This window comes from Triticum dicoccoides, chromosome 4A, assembly GCF_002162155.2.
Source record: "Triticum dicoccoides isolate Atlit2015 ecotype Zavitan chromosome 4A, WEW_v2.0, whole genome shotgun sequence".
Classification (NCBI taxonomy): Eukaryota; Viridiplantae; Streptophyta; class Magnoliopsida; order Poales; family Poaceae; genus Triticum; species Triticum dicoccoides.
This window is the reverse complement of record NC_041386.1, coordinates 636,266,416-636,283,293: the sequence shown is the minus strand read 5'-3', so window position 1 is coordinate 636,283,293 and position 16,878 is coordinate 636,266,416. Positions and strand designations below refer to the sequence as shown.

The following is a 16,878-nucleotide window of genomic DNA, read 5'->3' as shown; positions in this document are numbered from 1 at the left end:
GTAGCTTGGGTCCCTTCAGCGAGGTGTGTGGGGGGTGCCGAGCAAAAGCTCCGTTCCTTCGCACCGATGATGACGATGCTTGCAAGTGTGGCGTCCCTCTGGGTGAAAACCCTTGTCCATATCTGGTGGATGCAACGGCAGAAGCGTTGTGCGTCTTGTCCCTCTTAGGGGCGTCGTCGGTGAGTTTGGGTGATCCCCGATCGTGGCGGCCTGTTCGGGTGGAATTGGAGCGCTACTTGGACCAACCTTGATTATAGTGGTTGGCGGTCTCGTTTGCCCCGTTTCATTTGCACGTGACAATGTGTTTCAAACTTGAGGTCTTGGTTGCTTGTCCGGCAGGGTCGACACTACTTGGTCTGGAGTGAGACAGTAGAGGGTCCTCTCTAGCGGCAGCATGCTGGAGTTTTTGCAGCGAAGTCCGGTAGTTTCATCCAAGTGGTACGTGTTCGTGGTTTGATATCGGCATTGGTTGTGACCCTTGGTGGTCCGGCCTCTGATGCACTTCTTCTCGGCGGCGCCTAGTAGTGCACCCCTGGGTTCTTGTTTGCGGTGTCCGGCTTGTTTTGTCGTCATCTTTCTCTTGATCAGCTTGTATGAGGATATCCTCGACACCTTGTATTGTTCAGCCGTGTGACTTTCTCTATAAAGCAGGGTGGAAGCCTGTTTCGAGAGAGTGAGGATATCCTCGACACCTTGTATTGTATGCTATGATTGCTGGATGCAGCTAAATGGTTTTTGATTTTTGCACATTGTTTAACCATTTTTTTCTTTTATCTGAAGATTGATCACAAAAAAAATCACACATAGAAGAACATAGTGTTGCTAGTATTTCAATAGAAGAATATATGTTCGGTCTTTCTATTTCTGTACATTTTACTTTTCCAATTTGTTCTTTATTTTTATTTTTTGATCTTTGGTATTTTGCAGGTGGTGACTCTTCCTCGATGATGGTGGGTAGTCCAGTTTTACGAGAAAAGACCATTCATATCAATTCAGCAATTCTTGCTTCAAGAAGTCCTTTCTTTCTGAAGGTAGCTCTGATAACCTTCTGTGAACTACATTTTTTCTAGCCAGTTGAAGTTTCTAATAAGTTTCATGCTTCTCAGCTTTTCTCAAATGGCATGAAAGAATCTGATCAGACGCACCCAACAATTAAGTCCTTTCTTTCTAAAGGACTTCTTGCTTCAAGAAGTCCTTTCTTTCTAAAGGTAGTTCTGATAACCTGCTGTGAACTACATTTTTTCTAGCCAGTTGAAGTTTCTAATAAGTTTCGTGCTTCTCAGCTTTTCTCAAATGGCATGAAAGAATCTGATCAGACGCACCCAATAATTAGGATTGCTGATTCAGGTAATGTGATACTAAAGGGTAAATTTTGCATCTTACAATTTATTCTAATTTTATTGTGGTTGTGTTATACTAGTTTTTATAGTTCCTATATCTTTATGAATATTTGGAGTAAACAAAATACTACTCCTTTCATCCCGAATTAGTTGTCTTAGATTTGTATAGATACGGATGTATCTAGACGCGTTTTAGTGTTAGGTACATCCGTATCTAGACAAATGTAAGAGAAATAATTTGGGACGGAGGTAATATGTTTCTTAATTTCTAATACTTATATTTTCTGTGATAAAGAAAAAGGTTAGTCTCCCATGAAACTTTTCTTAGTACTGAAAGTCAACATTCAACTTATAATCATTTACTCACTCCGATCCAAAATAGGTGTCGTGGTTCTAGTTCAACCACGACACTTATTTTTTATCGGAGGGAGTAGGATACAAAAGGCTGTCTTTTTTTTGTTTAATTCTTTATTAGCTCTTTCCTTGATGTTTATGTATTTTTTTTATTTACTTGGAACGCAGAGGAAAATGCCTTTATGGAGCTTTTAAGATATATGTACAGTGGAAAGTTGACAACAACGGAGCCCAGTCTATTGCTCGACATCTTGATGGCTGCAGACAAATTTGAGGTTCTCTCTTGCGTGGGGCATTGCAGTCAGCTGCTCACAAGCTTGCCTATGACCACAGAATCTGCACTGCTTTACCTAGACCACCCTTGCTCGACTTCATTATTGGCTGAGGTCGAGGGTGTGATCTGCGCAGCCAAGGAATTCCTTGCCAACAAATACAATGATTTTGCTAAGTTGGTGATCCCAATTTGATAGAGCCATGCTTTATTTCATTTTCTAAGAAAAATGTAGACATTGATGTAGCAGATCATCTATTTGGTGTACTAATTGCATGATTTAACTCTTTTCAGGTTCCAGCATGAACTGATGAACTTCCCTCTTGCTGGGATTGAAGCCATCTTGTCAAGTACTGACCTACAAGTAATACGGGAAGATTGCATATATGCCTTTATGCTCACATGGGCCCGTGAACGATACCCAGAATTGGAGGAAAGACGCGAGATCTTGAGTTCTCGTTTACTGCCACTGGTACGCTTCAGTCATATGACATGTACAAAACTTCAGGAGATCCTAGCATGCAGCGATGATGATATAGACCATGAGAAAGTAACTAAACGTATTGCCGAGGTACTTCTACAAAAAGCTTACCCAAAACAGATGGAAGGTGCTCTTGCAGCAGACGCAACAACCTGTTGGCAATTTACTGAGCGAGAGTACAAGTACAAACCTGTGAAATTGGTTACTTTTGATCGACCCTGCCCACAGGTTATCGCTTACCTGGATCTAACACGCGAGGACTGCTCCCGACTCTTCCCGTCTGGACATGCATGGTCACATGACTTCCGGCTTGCAGGGTGGAAGGGGAGCATTTATCTCAGCCCAGTCTGTACAATGAATGAGCAGAGTAAGTTGTCCACCTTTGGTCTCCAGTTAATTGGATTCGGTTCCACAGATTTGACAGTGGATATTGAGTTTGCTGCAAGGACAAGATCGTCCGGAAAATTTGTGAGCAAGTACAGTTGTAAGCACACCTTCACCAGTGCTTGGTTGAAAAAATGTGATGATCTTTTTGGCGTTCCATGGTCGGCGTTCATTGCCGATGACAACCTCTTCATCGACGGTGTGCTGCATCTGAGAGCTGATTTGGCGGCGGTCCAGCAGACGGAGTTTCACGCTTGATATGATTTCTCACTCACTCGACAGAGTTATTATTAAGTCGTCTGTTCGTCATCAGTCGCTTCATTGGGATTCTGGCTGTGCGTAACCTGAGTTTAATTTCGTTATTTTTGTCTCTGCTGGAAACACTTTGGCGCCTGAAGGTGAAGGATGCAAGGAATGGACCGAGGCTCATGGCTTCTTAGAATGAAATTTACATTTCTTCAAGATTAATCGGGGTGGTAGACCCTTTGATCTCACTTTACTTTTCTTCAAGATTAATTGTAGTCGTCAAGCTTTTGTTAAGCAAATACCGTCTTGTTTCATGCCATATGGTAGGATGATTCCTTATTACTCCATGTCGCCCCCCAAAGTTGGGGGCATTACTGGGTGTCTGAACATGTTGTGTTCCATTATCTGGACTTTTACCAAAAAAGGTCTGGGACCTCAAGGTTACCCGACCACTTGTATCAAGTTGGGGTTGACTTTTTTTTCCGATAGAGTTGGGATTCACCTGATCCTTGGATCCAAATATTTTCAGCTAAAATTTTGCAAAAGAGGAACATTACTGAGAGTTTCTCAAAGATATCCTCGGATGAATGTCTCGGAGCCCTTCGCTCGTCAAGATATCGAAATGATTTGCGATAATTGTTCTTCAGTTACTCCGTCAGCTAGTGATCTTCGGTGTTTTGTCGCCTTTGTTCAATCTCCCCAAAAAGTGAAAAGAAAAAACACCTAGCTAGAGTTGAAGACTCTTGCCGCCCTCTTTCAAGCCTGCAACGGGCGGTGCCATGGTTCGGCCGTAGGGTGATGCTTTCGTCTTCGAATGATTTCCTTACTCTTCTGAGGCAGTTGCTTTCTATCTCTTTTACATCCAGTGTGATGATAATCTCATGGATCGAGCATACGCGCCTATCTAAGATGAACACAACAGGAAAAGTACAGTGTTTACAATGTCTTCTTTTGTTACTAAAAAGTCCTCCATGGTGTTTACAAAGTTTGACAAACTATAGACGAAAGTAACGAACTACATCAAATGATCTCCTTGACACGGGACACAACACTAGAAAATGCTCAGGAAGCAAGACACTTGTCCCTAGAGATCTATGAGCTTCACTCCTTCGACGTCGCCAAAACATGTGTCGAAGGGGAGAAGATGGTACATATCATCAATACATCGCAACATGATCACAGTTCTTTTGCTTTGCCAGCATTGGCTGCAAAATCCTAGATCATCTATCTTCCAACAGATGAAGGAGACCACAAGATCCTTTAGCCTTCCACATAAGTCATATCCTAGATCATCTATCTTCCAACAAATGTCAGCATTTTCACCATGGACGACATTAGCTGGCCACCTCTATACAGCTCCTCCCGAGCTTCCCAATGGTGTTGGAGCACTCACAACTACATTAAGGACAAAGTCAGGGGGGAAAAAAATTTCAAGGCGACGTTACCGTCGCCTCCTAGAGGCCGAAACGAGAAATTCTGGCAGCTAGGCCCTCGACTCAACGAGAGATGGCCCCCCACTCCCCCCTCCCTCGAATATGAGGAGGTAGTTGCAGTAGACATTATTTGATGGAGTGCCACCCCCAACACAGTAGCGGCACCACCAAAATACCTAGTCCTGCCCGCTCTCTACATGCCCGACGCAAGAAACAAGGTTCCCCTCCTCCCATCGTCAAAGCCAGATAAAGGAGAGGGGAACCCACAAGCTCGCCGACCTTTTAAAGGTTGAAGGGCTATCACCTCCATCTTTATGAGACAGAAGTGTCGGGAGTTGGGCCATATGTTATTGGCAACACTAGATCTTCTCCAAAAGCCATAAAACAAAAATACTAGATATGTTTTCAGTGTGTGTACTTGTCTATGTTCCTTCTGCAGGAGTAGAAAATAAAACTGAATAATTCCTAGAAAAATGAAAATTAAGCAAGCTATAACTTCGAGAGGAAAACAAATCTATTTTTTGAGGAAAAAAACTCTATTTATTCGTTAACAAATACTTACTCAAATGTGATTTGTAAGTTGAACGTAGACATAGTGTTCTGCATTTCAAACCAGAGAGCGCGCCCGTAAATGTAATTTAGCATTTCCTACTTCTGAGGGTCCTGTTTGCAAAGTCTGATACCGCTGGCTTCGCTTTCTCGTTTTCTCGGAGAAGCTTCGGTGGCTAGGTTATGGCCGGCCGCCGCCCCGCGTTGCGTCCCTCTCTCTCCCGCACGCGGTGGAGGGCATGGACGCCGGCAAAGAATCAGCATCAGCGACGGCTACATTAACGACAAAGTTAGGGGGGGGGGGGATCAAGGCGACGTTACTGCCACCTCCTAGAGGCCGGAATGAGAAATTCTAGCTGCTAGCCCCTCGACTCAGCGAGAGATGGCCGCCCACTCCCCCTCCCTCGAATATGAGGAGGTAGTTGCAGTAGACATTATTTGATGGAGTGCCACCCCCACCACGGTAGCAGCACCACCAAAATACCTAGTCCTACCCGCTCTCTACATGCCCGACGCAATAAACAAGGTTCCCCTCCTCCCATCGGCAGAGCCAGATAAAGGAGAGAGGAACCCACAAGCTCGCCGACCTTTGAAGGTCGAAGGACTATCGCCTCCATCTTCATGAGACAGAGAAGTGTCGGGAGTTGGGCCATATGTTATTCGCAACACTAGATCTTCTCCAAAAGCCATAAAACACAAATACTAGATATGTTTTCGGTGTGTACTTGTCTATGTTCCTTTTGCAGGAGCAGAAAAAAAACTGAATAATTCCTAGAAAATGAAAATTAAGCAAGCTATATCTTCGAGAGGAAAACAACTCTATTTTTTGAGGGGAAAAAACTCTATTTATTCGTTAACAAATACTTACTCAAATGTGATTTGTAAGTTGAACGTAGACATGGTGTTTTGCACTTCAAACCAAAGAGCGCGTCCGTAAATGTAATTTAGCATTTCCTGCTTCCGAGGGTCCTGTTTGCAAAGTCTGATACCGCTGGCTTCACTTTCTCGTCTTCTCGGAGAAGCTTCGGCGGCTAGGTTATGGCCGGCTGCCACCCCGCGTTGCGTCCCTCTCTCTCCCGCACGCGGCGGAGGGCATGGACGCCGGCAAAGAATCAGCATCAGCGACGGCTACATTAACGACAAAGTTAGAGGGGGGGGGGATCAAGGCGACGTTACTGTTGCCTCCTAGAGGCCGGAATGAGAAATTCTAGCTGCTAGCCCCTCGACTCAGCGAGAGATGGCCGCCCACTCCCCCTCCCTCGAATATGAGGAGGTAGTTGCAGTAGACATTATTTGATGGAGTGCCACCCCCACCACGGTAGCAGCACCACCAAAATACCTAGTCCTACCCACTCTCTACATGCCCGACGCAATAAACAAGGTTCCCCTCCTCCCATCGTCAGAGCCAGATAAAGGAGAGAGGAACCCACAAGCTCGCCGACCTTTGAAGGTCGGAGGACTATCACCTCCATCTTCATGAGACAGAGAAGTGTCGGGAGTTGGGCCATATGTTATTCGCAACACTAGATCTTCTCCAAAAGCCATAAAACACAAATACTAGATATGTTTTCGGTGTGTACTTGTCTATGTTCCTTTTGCAGGAGCAGAAAAAAAAACTGAATAATTCCTAGAAAAATGAAAATTAAGCAAGCTATATCTTCGAGAGGAAAACAACTCTATTTTTTGAGGGGAAAAAACTCTATTTATTCGTTAACAAATACTTACTCAAATGTGATTTGTAAGTTGAACGTAGACATGGTGTTTTGCATTTCAAACCAAAGAGCGTGTCCGTAAATGTAATTTAGCATTTCCTACTTCCGAGGGTCCTGTTTGCAAAGTCTGGTACCGCTGGCTTCACTTTCTCGTCTTCTCGGAGAAGCTTCGGCGGCTAGGTTATGGCCGGCCGCCACCCCGCGTTGTGTCCCTCTTTCTCCTGCACGTGGCGGAGGGCATGGACGCCGGCAAAGAATCAGCATCAGCGACGGCTATATTAAGGATAAAGTTAGAGGGGGGGGGGGGATCAAGGCGACGTTACTGCCACCTCCTAGAGGCCGGAATGAGAAATTCTAGCAGCTAGCCCCTCTACTCAGCGAGAGATGGCCGCCCACTCCCCCTCCCTCGAATATGAGGAGGTAGTTGCAATAGACATTATTTGATGGAGTGCCGCCCCCACCTCGGTAGCGGCACCACCAAAATACCTAGTCCTACCCGCTCTCTACATGCCCGACGCAAGAAACAAGATTCCCCTCCTCCCATCGTCAGAGCCAGATAAAGGAAAGGGGAACCCACAAGCTCGCCGACCTATTAAAGGTTGAAGGGCTATCGCCTCCATCTTTCATGAGAAAGAAGTGTCGGGAGTTGGGCCGTATGTTATTGGCAACACTAGATCTTCTCCAAAAGCCATAAAACACAAATACTAGATATGTTTTCGGTGTGTGTACTTGTCTATGTTCCTTTTGCAGGAGTAGAAAATAAAACTAAATAATTCTAGAAAAATGAAAATTAAGCAAGCTATATCTTGGAGAGGAAAACAACTCTAGTTTTTGAGGCTAAAAAACTTGATTTATTCGTTAACAAATACTCAAATGTGATTTGTAAGTTGAAAGTAGACATGGTGTTTTGCATTTCAAACCAGAGAGCGCGCCCGTAAATGTAATTTAGCATTTCCGACTTCCGAGGGTCCTGTTTGCAAAGTCTGATACCCGCTGGCCTCGCTTTCTCGTCTTCTCGGAGAAGCTTCGGCGGCTAGGTTACGGCCGGCCGCCGCCCCGCGTTTCGTCCCTCTCTCTCCCGCACGCGGCGGAGGGCATGGACGCCGGCAAAGAATCAGCATCAGCGATGGCGGCGGGGGCGGGGGTGGCATCGGCGATGGAGCTGGACTTGTCGCGCGGCGGCGTGGTGCCCAGCTTCGACTTCGCGTTCGATTCGGCCACCTTCTCCGACAGGGTGCTGCGGATAGAGATCGGCACCGTCAGCCCCGCGCCGGGATCTGGCGGAGGATCCGCCGCCGACCAGGAGCGCCGCCGCGAAGAGGAAGGTGCGTATGTAGCTGCTATTAACAGATTATTAAAATGTTGTAACTATCATGGATGTTTTATTTTCTCGAATACAACTATTATGGATGTAGCTGATGTTAACATTTTTTTATGTTCAAATAATGTAAGTCCACGGCTGGATTACCCCCAAAATTGAATGAAAATTGAAAATCAATCCAGTTCTAATTGAGATTGGCCACTGGACAACAAAGGGGCACCACTGTAACCACTGTTCAGCTCGGAAAACTTGAAAGGTGCTTGCCAGCTGAACCTGAGAATTCTACTAACCTGTTGTTCTCTGTCGATTTTAAACCTTCAGTCTTCACATTACAGTTCTCGGTACAGTTTGTCACAAAGCATCTGGAGAAGGCATTAATTTCCTATAGTTAGTTTTTTCAAAATTATTTGTCTGTGGGAAAATTTAGAGATCTCGAATTAAACTTGTTTTGACTGAGTTACCATGGGGCATGGACATGTCAGATAATTCAAAAGGGAAATTATTGTGTGTTCACTAGTCAGTACTTACGACAATAGATCTGCCAATTTTTATTCTTAATATAGCAACAGAACAAATAGGTATGGAATACCATATTGTTATCAAGTCTGCTCTTGATGTAACAGCTAGCTGTATCTGAAGTGAAGAAGAAACTGCTTCATAACCTTCAATCCTTCAATTCCAGGTCAACATTAGTCTGCATTTTTTTTCCATCTCCGCTTTTCTTAGTGTTGAAACATTGGTTATCATTAGCTTGCGTGGTAAAAACAAAAAACTTCATGCGGATGCAGGTATAGTTTTTGCACAATCTGCTAATCAAAGGGAGCCTTTGGTTGCCTGTTGTCTCAATACACGCTAATTATTGGTTACAGGCTGGTGCTTGCAGAAAATACAGAGATAACCACAAGTTCTTATTTAACACCTTGTTTCTATTTTAGCTACTTGAACTTGCTTGTGCTACTAGATGCATGTGCAGTATGAACTGCTCATTAGATAGCAGTTAGTCAGTTACATCTATGAGAGCTACAAGCATGGTCAGATTGTTGGATGACCATTTTATCCTATTTCTGAATATTGATTACATGAATCTTCACCTACAGAAAAATACAGTGTTCTGAGTTTTTTGACAGTAGAATATATTACCCAATGTGTTTTTTATTTCTTTTATCTAATACTTTGCAGGTGAGAAAGAACAGAGTGTTGACTCTTCATCGATGATGGTGGGCAGACCACTTTTACGAGAAAAAAACATGCATATCAATTCAGCGATTCTTGCTTCAAGAAGTCCTTTCTTTCTAAAGGTAATTTCGATAACCTTGTTGTGAACTGCATTTGTTCTAGTCAGTGGAAGTTTCTAATAAGCTTCATCCTTCTTAGTTTTTCTCAAATGGCATGAAAGAATCTGATCAGACGAATCCAACAATTAGGATTACTGATTCAGGTAAGGTGATAGCTAAAGTGTAACATTCTTCCTCTTATAATTTATTCTAGTTTGCTGTAGTGACTGTGTTACTGTTTTCTATAATTTTGAAAGAAAAACATGAATATTTATGGTAAACGAAGGATTATGCTTCATAGATAGTTTTTTTAAAACTTCAGGAAACTTTTATTGGATCAAAACAGAGTTACATCATCCACTAGGCCCTTTACAATGAAGGCCGGCGGCTCCTCAATCCACACGGAAGGTGGATCCGACACCGCTTGCTTAGCTAAAACATGAGCGACAGAGTTTGTCTCTCTAGGGCAGTGAACAAAAGACACCGAAGTATAACCTATGATAAGGACCAAACAATCCGAATAGATCGTAGCTGCGCCCGATGCCATAAAACCACCATTGTTCATGATGTCAATCACCTCAAGGCAGTCGGACTCCACAATGAGCTTGGTGATCCCCATCCGCTGCGCTAACAAGATGCCATGCCGTAGTGTGTGTGCTTCCGCCGTCCCTACATCAGCAACATGCTCCAGCCTCTCATTTGAAGCTGCAATGAAACCACCTCTGCAGTCCCCTAGCACAGCTCCTACAGCTCCCTGGAGGTCATCTGCATGAAAAGCAGCATCTACATTTAACTTGACAAAATTCTCTTGCGGTTTCCTCCATCCAAAGGATCTTACTACCACGTTCTTCTTCGTAGCCTTGAGGTAATTTGCTGCCATCGCTGCGATTGACAACGCGGCTCGGACCGGAGTCTGCACTTCCTCCCCGTGGACATGTTGTCTACGCTCCCACCATATGTACCAGATACCCACAAGGATTAGAAACTGAGCTGGGATATCTTGGATCAACGTCTGGCGTGTAGGAGCACATAAAATATAGTCCAACGCTGCGAGCCCGCCCTGTCTGTATCACACGCCTCCTCCACGAACCCGTAAAGATTCAGACATCTGAGACTTCGGCTGCCCTAGGGCAAGTGAAGAGAGCGTGCATAATATCTTCGCATCCACCCACACACATGGGACAGCTGTCTGACGTATCAATATGGCGTTTTGCCAATACCTCGTAACATGGTATGAATCCATGTAAGACCTTCCAAGCATAGATCTTAATCTTAGCTGGGGCGGGCGAAGACCAGAGCTTCTTCCACACCGGATAACGCTGGGACGGCTGCCCCTCTGTTCGTTCATACCAGCGTGCAAATTGATGTTGCCACTCCACATGATAAGCTGATCGGACCGAGAAGGCAAAGTTCCTTGTAAACCGCCAGGCCACAAAATCTTCCATCATCCCATGTGGTGCCAGCGGTATGGCAAGAATCCTATGCTCATCAACCGGCCAAAATACATCGTTTATCAACTGTTCATCCCATAAACCAGTGACATGATCAATCAACTCCGAAACCTTAGACAGAAGGGTCCCTCCTCGTGGTGTAGTGACACGGCCATCGGCACTCAATTGTATCCACGAATCAGCCCAAATGTTCACTTGTGATCCATCACCTATGCGCCATATATCCCCTCTCCTGAATGTATTGATACCGGCACATATACTCTGCCATGTATACGAGCTTCCACTTTTCACCTTGGCATCCAGTAGCTTTCCATCCGGATAATATTTGGCTCTCAAAACCTGAGCACAAAGAGAATCAGGGTTCTCAAGCAGCCTCCAAACTTGTTTAGCAAGGAGAGCTAAGTTAAAACTGTGTAGATCCCTGAATCCCAAACCTCCCCTTTCTTTCGGTATACACACTTTCCACCATGCTGCCCAATGGGTACGCTTATGGTTGTCGTCATCTCCCCACCAGTATTTCGATATAGCATTCGTTATTCCTTTGCAAATTTTCTTCGGAATTTTGAATACAGACATCGCGAACACCGGCATGGCATGGGCAACAGCCTTAATTAGCGTTTCTTTCCCCCCTGTGGAAAGCAGCTTCTCCTTCCACCCTATCATCACCTGATTTACTCTGTCGATGAGATACTCAAAAGAGTCACTCCTGTCCGTTCCCACCATGGATGGTAGCCCAAGATATTTATCGTTAAGGGCTTCCGTGTTAATATTCAGTTGTTGACATATCACAACTTTCTCCACCGGGGTGTTTGGACTGAAGTATATACTAGATTTCGCCTCACTGACCAACTGTCCGGAGCTCGTACAGTAATCGTCCAACACCCTTTGGAGGCACGCCGCATTTGGGCCATCTGCTCTCATAAGAATTAAGGAGTCGTCAACGAAGAGCAGATGAGAAATCTGCGGTGCCTCCCTACACACCTTGACCCCTATCAATGTGCCATTGTTCTCTTCCGCCTGCAACATGCTAGATAGCGCCTCCGCACAGATTAGAAACAGGTAGGGGGACAAGGGGTCCCCTTGTCGCAGCCCACGTGTTGGCGCAAAAACATCAGTGCTCTCAGAGTTGTATCTGACATTATATGACACGGATGATACACACTCCATGATCAATTATGTCCACTGTTCCGCAAACCCAAGCCTTTGCATCATCCTCTTAAGAAAACACCATTCTACTCGGTCATATGCCTTATGCATATCGAGTTTCACTGCACATAAGCCAAACTTGCCTTTCTTCCTCTTTGTAGTGTTCACACACTCGTACGCAATTAGTATGTTGTCCGTGATCAATCTTCCCGGAACGAAAGCGCTCTGCGTGGGACCAATGATCTCCGGAAGTATCACTTTAAGCCGAGAAGCAAGCATTTTGGAGATGATTTTGTAGACCACGTTACACAGGCTAATCGGCCTAAACTGTGAGACACTTGTGGGGTTCTCAACCTTTGGGATCAGCACTATAGTAGTACTATTCCACCCTTCTGGGATAGTGCGTGTGTTAATTGCCCCCAGAACTTCTCCCACTAGATCATCCTTTAACATGTTCCAGAACCTCTTATAAAAAGCCGCATGAAGTCCATCTGGTCCTGGTGCCTTAAAATCACCTATACTGAACACAGCCTTGCGTACATCCTCCTCCGTGAAGGGCGCCAGTAAGGCCTCGTTCATTTGAGTTGTAACTCTCGGCGTCACATCCCGAAAAACCTCTTCATTAGGGAGCTCAACCTGGGAAGAAAACAAGTTAGTGAAGTAGGTTTTAATTATCTCAGCTATCTCCTGTTGTCCTTCCTGCATCACTCCATTCACATCTTGCAATCCCTTAATCATGTTCCTCTTCTTCCTTGCCGAAGCATACATATGGAAGAAATAAGTATTCAGATCACCATGCTTCAGCCAGTTAGCTCTTCCTCTCTGGACCCATGCAATTTCTTCCTGCTCTAATAGATTTTCAATCACCAGCAGTATCTCCTGTCTATCAAGTGCTACATCAGTAGCCGGCCCTCTTCTCAGTTCTTCCAACTCCTTTTTCATTTTCGCCATTCGCATTTGAGGTCTTTTGAGGGTCTCTCTATCCCATTTATGCAGCTCCTCATGAACCGAGTCCACCTTTTGTTTGAACGGCCCTAGACCTAGCAATGATGCTTGCTGCCAGGCCGTGCGAACCACCTCCTCCACCGTCTCCTCCTTTGACCACCTCCCCTCAAATCTCTTCACCGGCCGTAGGGGCCGGTTCGTTTCTTTATAGAGCTCAGTATCTATCACCAAGGGACGATGATCAGATTTTGTCATTTCACCATTCACGACACCAACATTAGGAAAGAGCAAATTCCACCGTGAGTTACAGACAACTCTATCCAACCTTTCCTTTATCCTCCCTCTACTCCATGTATATGAGTCTCCCGTTGCACCCAAATCTGCCAACTCGCACTCTGACAGGACATCCCTTAATGCTTGCATCTCTCTGGGTGCCCCTCCTTCCTTTTCATGAGAGAATAAGATTTCGTTGAAATCGCCAAAAACTATCCATGGCTCATCCATCCTCTCCTGCTGTGCACGAAGATATTCCCATGATTTATGTTTATTCTCCTTTGCCGGCTCTCCATAAAATCCAGTACACCGCCACTTCCATCATCCACCGTTACGTCAATGAAGTTGGCTGTAACATCATTTTTTGTCACAGTCACTCCAGATTTCCACATCATCAGCAAACCCCCCGCCCTTCCATCACTCGGGTCAACCAGCCTCTCCTGGAACCCTAGCCTCCTCATCAGCCACTCTGCCCCTGCGTCAGACAGATGTGCTTTTGACAGAAAGAGCACATCCGGTTTGTAGCACCTCTGGACCTCCAGAAGTGCTCTAACTGCCCGAGACTGACGCATCCCGTGGCAGTTCCACCCTAGGAGAATCATTGGGCCTGGCGGTCCTCCACCCGGGAGGCCGCCAATGTTGCCAAGTCCATTGATGTTGTTTCTTCTGCTTTGTGACTCTTTGACTCCTGTGAGGTGTTGTCCTTCTCTTCCCACCCTCCTCTTTGGTGTCCTGCTCCGTCCCCCATCTTTGATTCATCCTCTCCCCTTCCTTGCGTCAGGAGCAGTTGGTCATTCTTCCCTTTCTCCGTGAACTCGAGCCGCCTCTTCTGGGCACTTGAAGTTTGCGACGAGGTGCCAGCAGGTTTAGAAGGGCTGCTAGCCGAGCTGCTAAGATCACCAGACTCCCTCCTTACCGCAGCAGCACCCCCTTTTCCTCCCTCTTCAGTTCTTCCTGCCCTTCCTCCTCTACCATTGTACCCATTCTGCCATCCTTGCTCATCTCTTCTAAAATCTGCCGCAATCAAGGTTAAAGGATAGATAATTGCAGTTTCGTTGTGTACCCCGTTCCCATGTTCTTTGGTCACGTGACCCACAAATCCACAAACCCCACAGAACAACGGCATCTTCTCATACTCAAAGTCAAAGTAAACTTTCTTCGATCTCAAGGTTAGGCTAGCACACCTTGTGAGGGGTTTACGCACGTCCAGAGTAACACGTACTCTGATTCCACCGCCTTCGTTGCCAACTGTCGCGCTATATTCGCACTTCTCATCTTTTCCTTCAACCCCATCACCCTCACCCATGCCTGATAGGTATTCAGATCCACCTCAGTTGGCTCCGACCACCCATCGTACGGAGCAATTAACACTGGACAGTTGCGGAAAATCCAAGGCCCATCATGCATAACCCTCTCCCAATCCGCTAGACATGCGATTTGCACAGAGAACAAATTATCCTCTATAGCTCTGAATTCCACCTCTTGTGCAAGATTCCATGCAGATCTCATTGTTCCATAGAAGGCCCCATGGCTAAATTTTCTTGCAGTATGAACCCTAGATATCGCCATGAATTCAGCATCCTTCTCCGGCTCCTCCGGGTCCTCCTCCAAGATCACATCTTCCTCCTCGTCTTCCCTTAGGTTCAGGTATTTCAGCTTCTCATCTAGTGACTCCTCATGCTGCGATCTACCTTCCCCCGCCACCGATCCCGTCTCCTCCATCACCTCTTTTCCTTCCATCTCTTCCCCGCCGCCACTAACCCTAGGTGAAGTACCCTTCTCCATCGTTCGGACCTCATCCGCTCGAAACCCTCCCAGGGGTTGTGATCGCCTTCTGTTCTTCCGTACTACTCCCCCGGGAACCCGATTAGACGTGGTCTGATCGGAATCGAAGGGAGGGAGAAATCTCCTTGGCTGTCGCCGCAGAGAGAGAGAAACCCTAGAAGGGTACGAGACTTTCGCCAACTTATGTCTATGCTTCATAGATAGTTTTTGCCACTTCTTTGTGTCTTCTATGATGAAGAAAAAGTCAGTCTCCCATGGAGCTTTCTCGATATTGAAAGTCAATTATCAACTTAAATAATCATTTAAGATACATAAGTGTGTCCTTTTTCTGTTTACTTCGGCTAACTATTTCTGTAATCCTTATGCATTATGTTCTCATTCTACTTGAAACAAAGGAAAATGCTTTTATGGAGCTCTTAAGCTATATGTACAGTGGAAAGTTGACTATAGCTGAGCCCACTCGTCTGCTCGGCATCTTGATGGCTGCAGATAAGTTCGAGGTTCTTTCTTGCATGAGGCATTGTAGTCAGCTGCTCATAAGCTTGCCTATGACCACAGAATCTGCACTGATCTACATAGACCATCCTTGTTCCGTTTCAGTGGTCAATGAAGTTTGGCCTTTCATAGATTGTTAGGAGCTAGGGTTCTGCCGGTTCTAGGGAGGAGATTGTAGGGGAAAGATGGAGGAGGACGAGGACGAGGGCGCGGCGGCCGGCGGCTGGGCGCCGTCCTTGCGTGGTGGAGAAGAGGCGGCGGTGGCGCAAGAGGCGGCTAGGGTTAGGTCTCCCGGCTCCCTAAGGGAAGCCGAGCAAATAATGATTGCTTCTTGCTTGATTAGATTGATACATCTCCTCTCTTTATATAGAGAGGTTTACTTGACTCCTAAGCAAACGATAAGATAATGGGGCTAAGCCCCTAAGAACGACAAGATAACTTGGGCCACAACCCACTGGGCTAAGCCCCTAATATGATGGTCATAACACTTCTCCCCGCCTGCACAAACAGCTCGTCCTCGAGCTGTAAGGTGGGAAAGCACTTGCCGAACTCCTCGAGGTGATCAACCAGCGTCAAACACCTTCGTGATAGCTGGAGCAGTCAGGTCGGCAGGGACGGCGTCCTCCTCAATGTAGTCTGCAGCCTCCAGGTAGAAGAGTCGCGGGCAGACGTGGCCGGGCGTGTAGGGCTTGTTGCAGTTGAAGCACAACCCTTGGCGGCGACGCTCGAGTAGCTCGACCGAGGTGAGTCGGCGGAACGGGCGCACCGCGGTCGCGGTGAGGGGTGCCGCGGAAGCCTGAGCAGGCCGACCCTGCGTGGGAACATCCGGCCCGGGTAGCGGCCCGGAACGGTGATGCCTGCTAGATGGCCACCGCGCGGCGCTCGAACGCACGGGCGTAGTACATGGCCGTCTGGAGATCCTGGGGTCCCCGAAGTTCCACGTCCACGCGGATGTGATCCGGAAGTCCACCGACGAAGAGGTCGGCCCGCTGCTGCACCGTCACGCCCGACACATGGCATGCGAGGGCCTGAAAACGGTCGGCGAAGTCCTGAACCATGGAGGTGAAGGGAAGGCGGCCTCGCTCTGCCAGGCGGCTCCCGTGGATCAGTGTCCCAAAACGAAGAAGGCAGAGCTCGCGGAAGTGCTCCTAAGGGGGCATGTTGCCCTCGTCCTGCTCGAGGGCATAGTACCAGGTCTGTGCCGTGCCGCGGAGGTGGTAAGAGGCGAGCCAGGTACGCTCCGAGGCAAGGGTGCGTTGCCCGCGAAAGAACTGCTCGCACTGGTTGAGCCAGTTAAGGGGGTCCTCCGTGCCGTCATAACTGGCGAAGTCAAGTTTGGCAAACCGCGGCGGTGTCTGAGTCGGAGCGCCGTGGCCGACTGACTCGGAGGTGCGAAGCAACAAGGATTGGGGCGCCTG

General features: G+C 46.7%; 2 protein-coding genes across 2 annotated transcripts in view; both read left to right on the top strand.

Moving 5' to 3' along the window:
* Positions 1 to 3,132, top strand: part of LOC119289485 (BTB/POZ domain-containing protein POB1-like) — a 5,783-nt gene extending 2,651 nt beyond the window's left edge. The window contains exons 2-5 of the mRNA XM_037568794.1: positions 964 to 1,031; positions 1,284 to 1,347; positions 1,863 to 2,142; positions 2,260 to 3,132. Of these exons, the coding sequence (XP_037424691.1) occupies positions 964 to 1,031; positions 1,284 to 1,347; positions 1,863 to 2,142; positions 2,260 to 3,088 (1,241 nt within the window). The 3' untranslated portion in view covers positions 3,089 to 3,132. The remainder of the gene's footprint in view (positions 1 to 963; positions 1,032 to 1,283; positions 1,348 to 1,862; positions 2,143 to 2,259) is intronic.
* A 4,734-nt stretch (positions 3,133 to 7,866) lies between these two features.
* The window catches only part of LOC119289484 (BTB/POZ domain-containing protein At2g46260-like), an 11,560-nt gene continuing 2,548 nt past the window's right edge, over positions 7,867 to 16,878 (top strand). Inside the window, exons 1-4 of the mRNA XM_037568793.1 lie at positions 7,867 to 8,095; positions 9,271 to 9,389; positions 9,466 to 9,534; positions 15,361 to 15,588. Of these exons, the coding sequence (XP_037424690.1) occupies positions 7,867 to 8,095; positions 9,271 to 9,389; positions 9,466 to 9,534; positions 15,361 to 15,588 (645 nt within the window). The remainder of the gene's footprint in view (positions 8,096 to 9,270; positions 9,390 to 9,465; positions 9,535 to 15,360; positions 15,589 to 16,878) is intronic.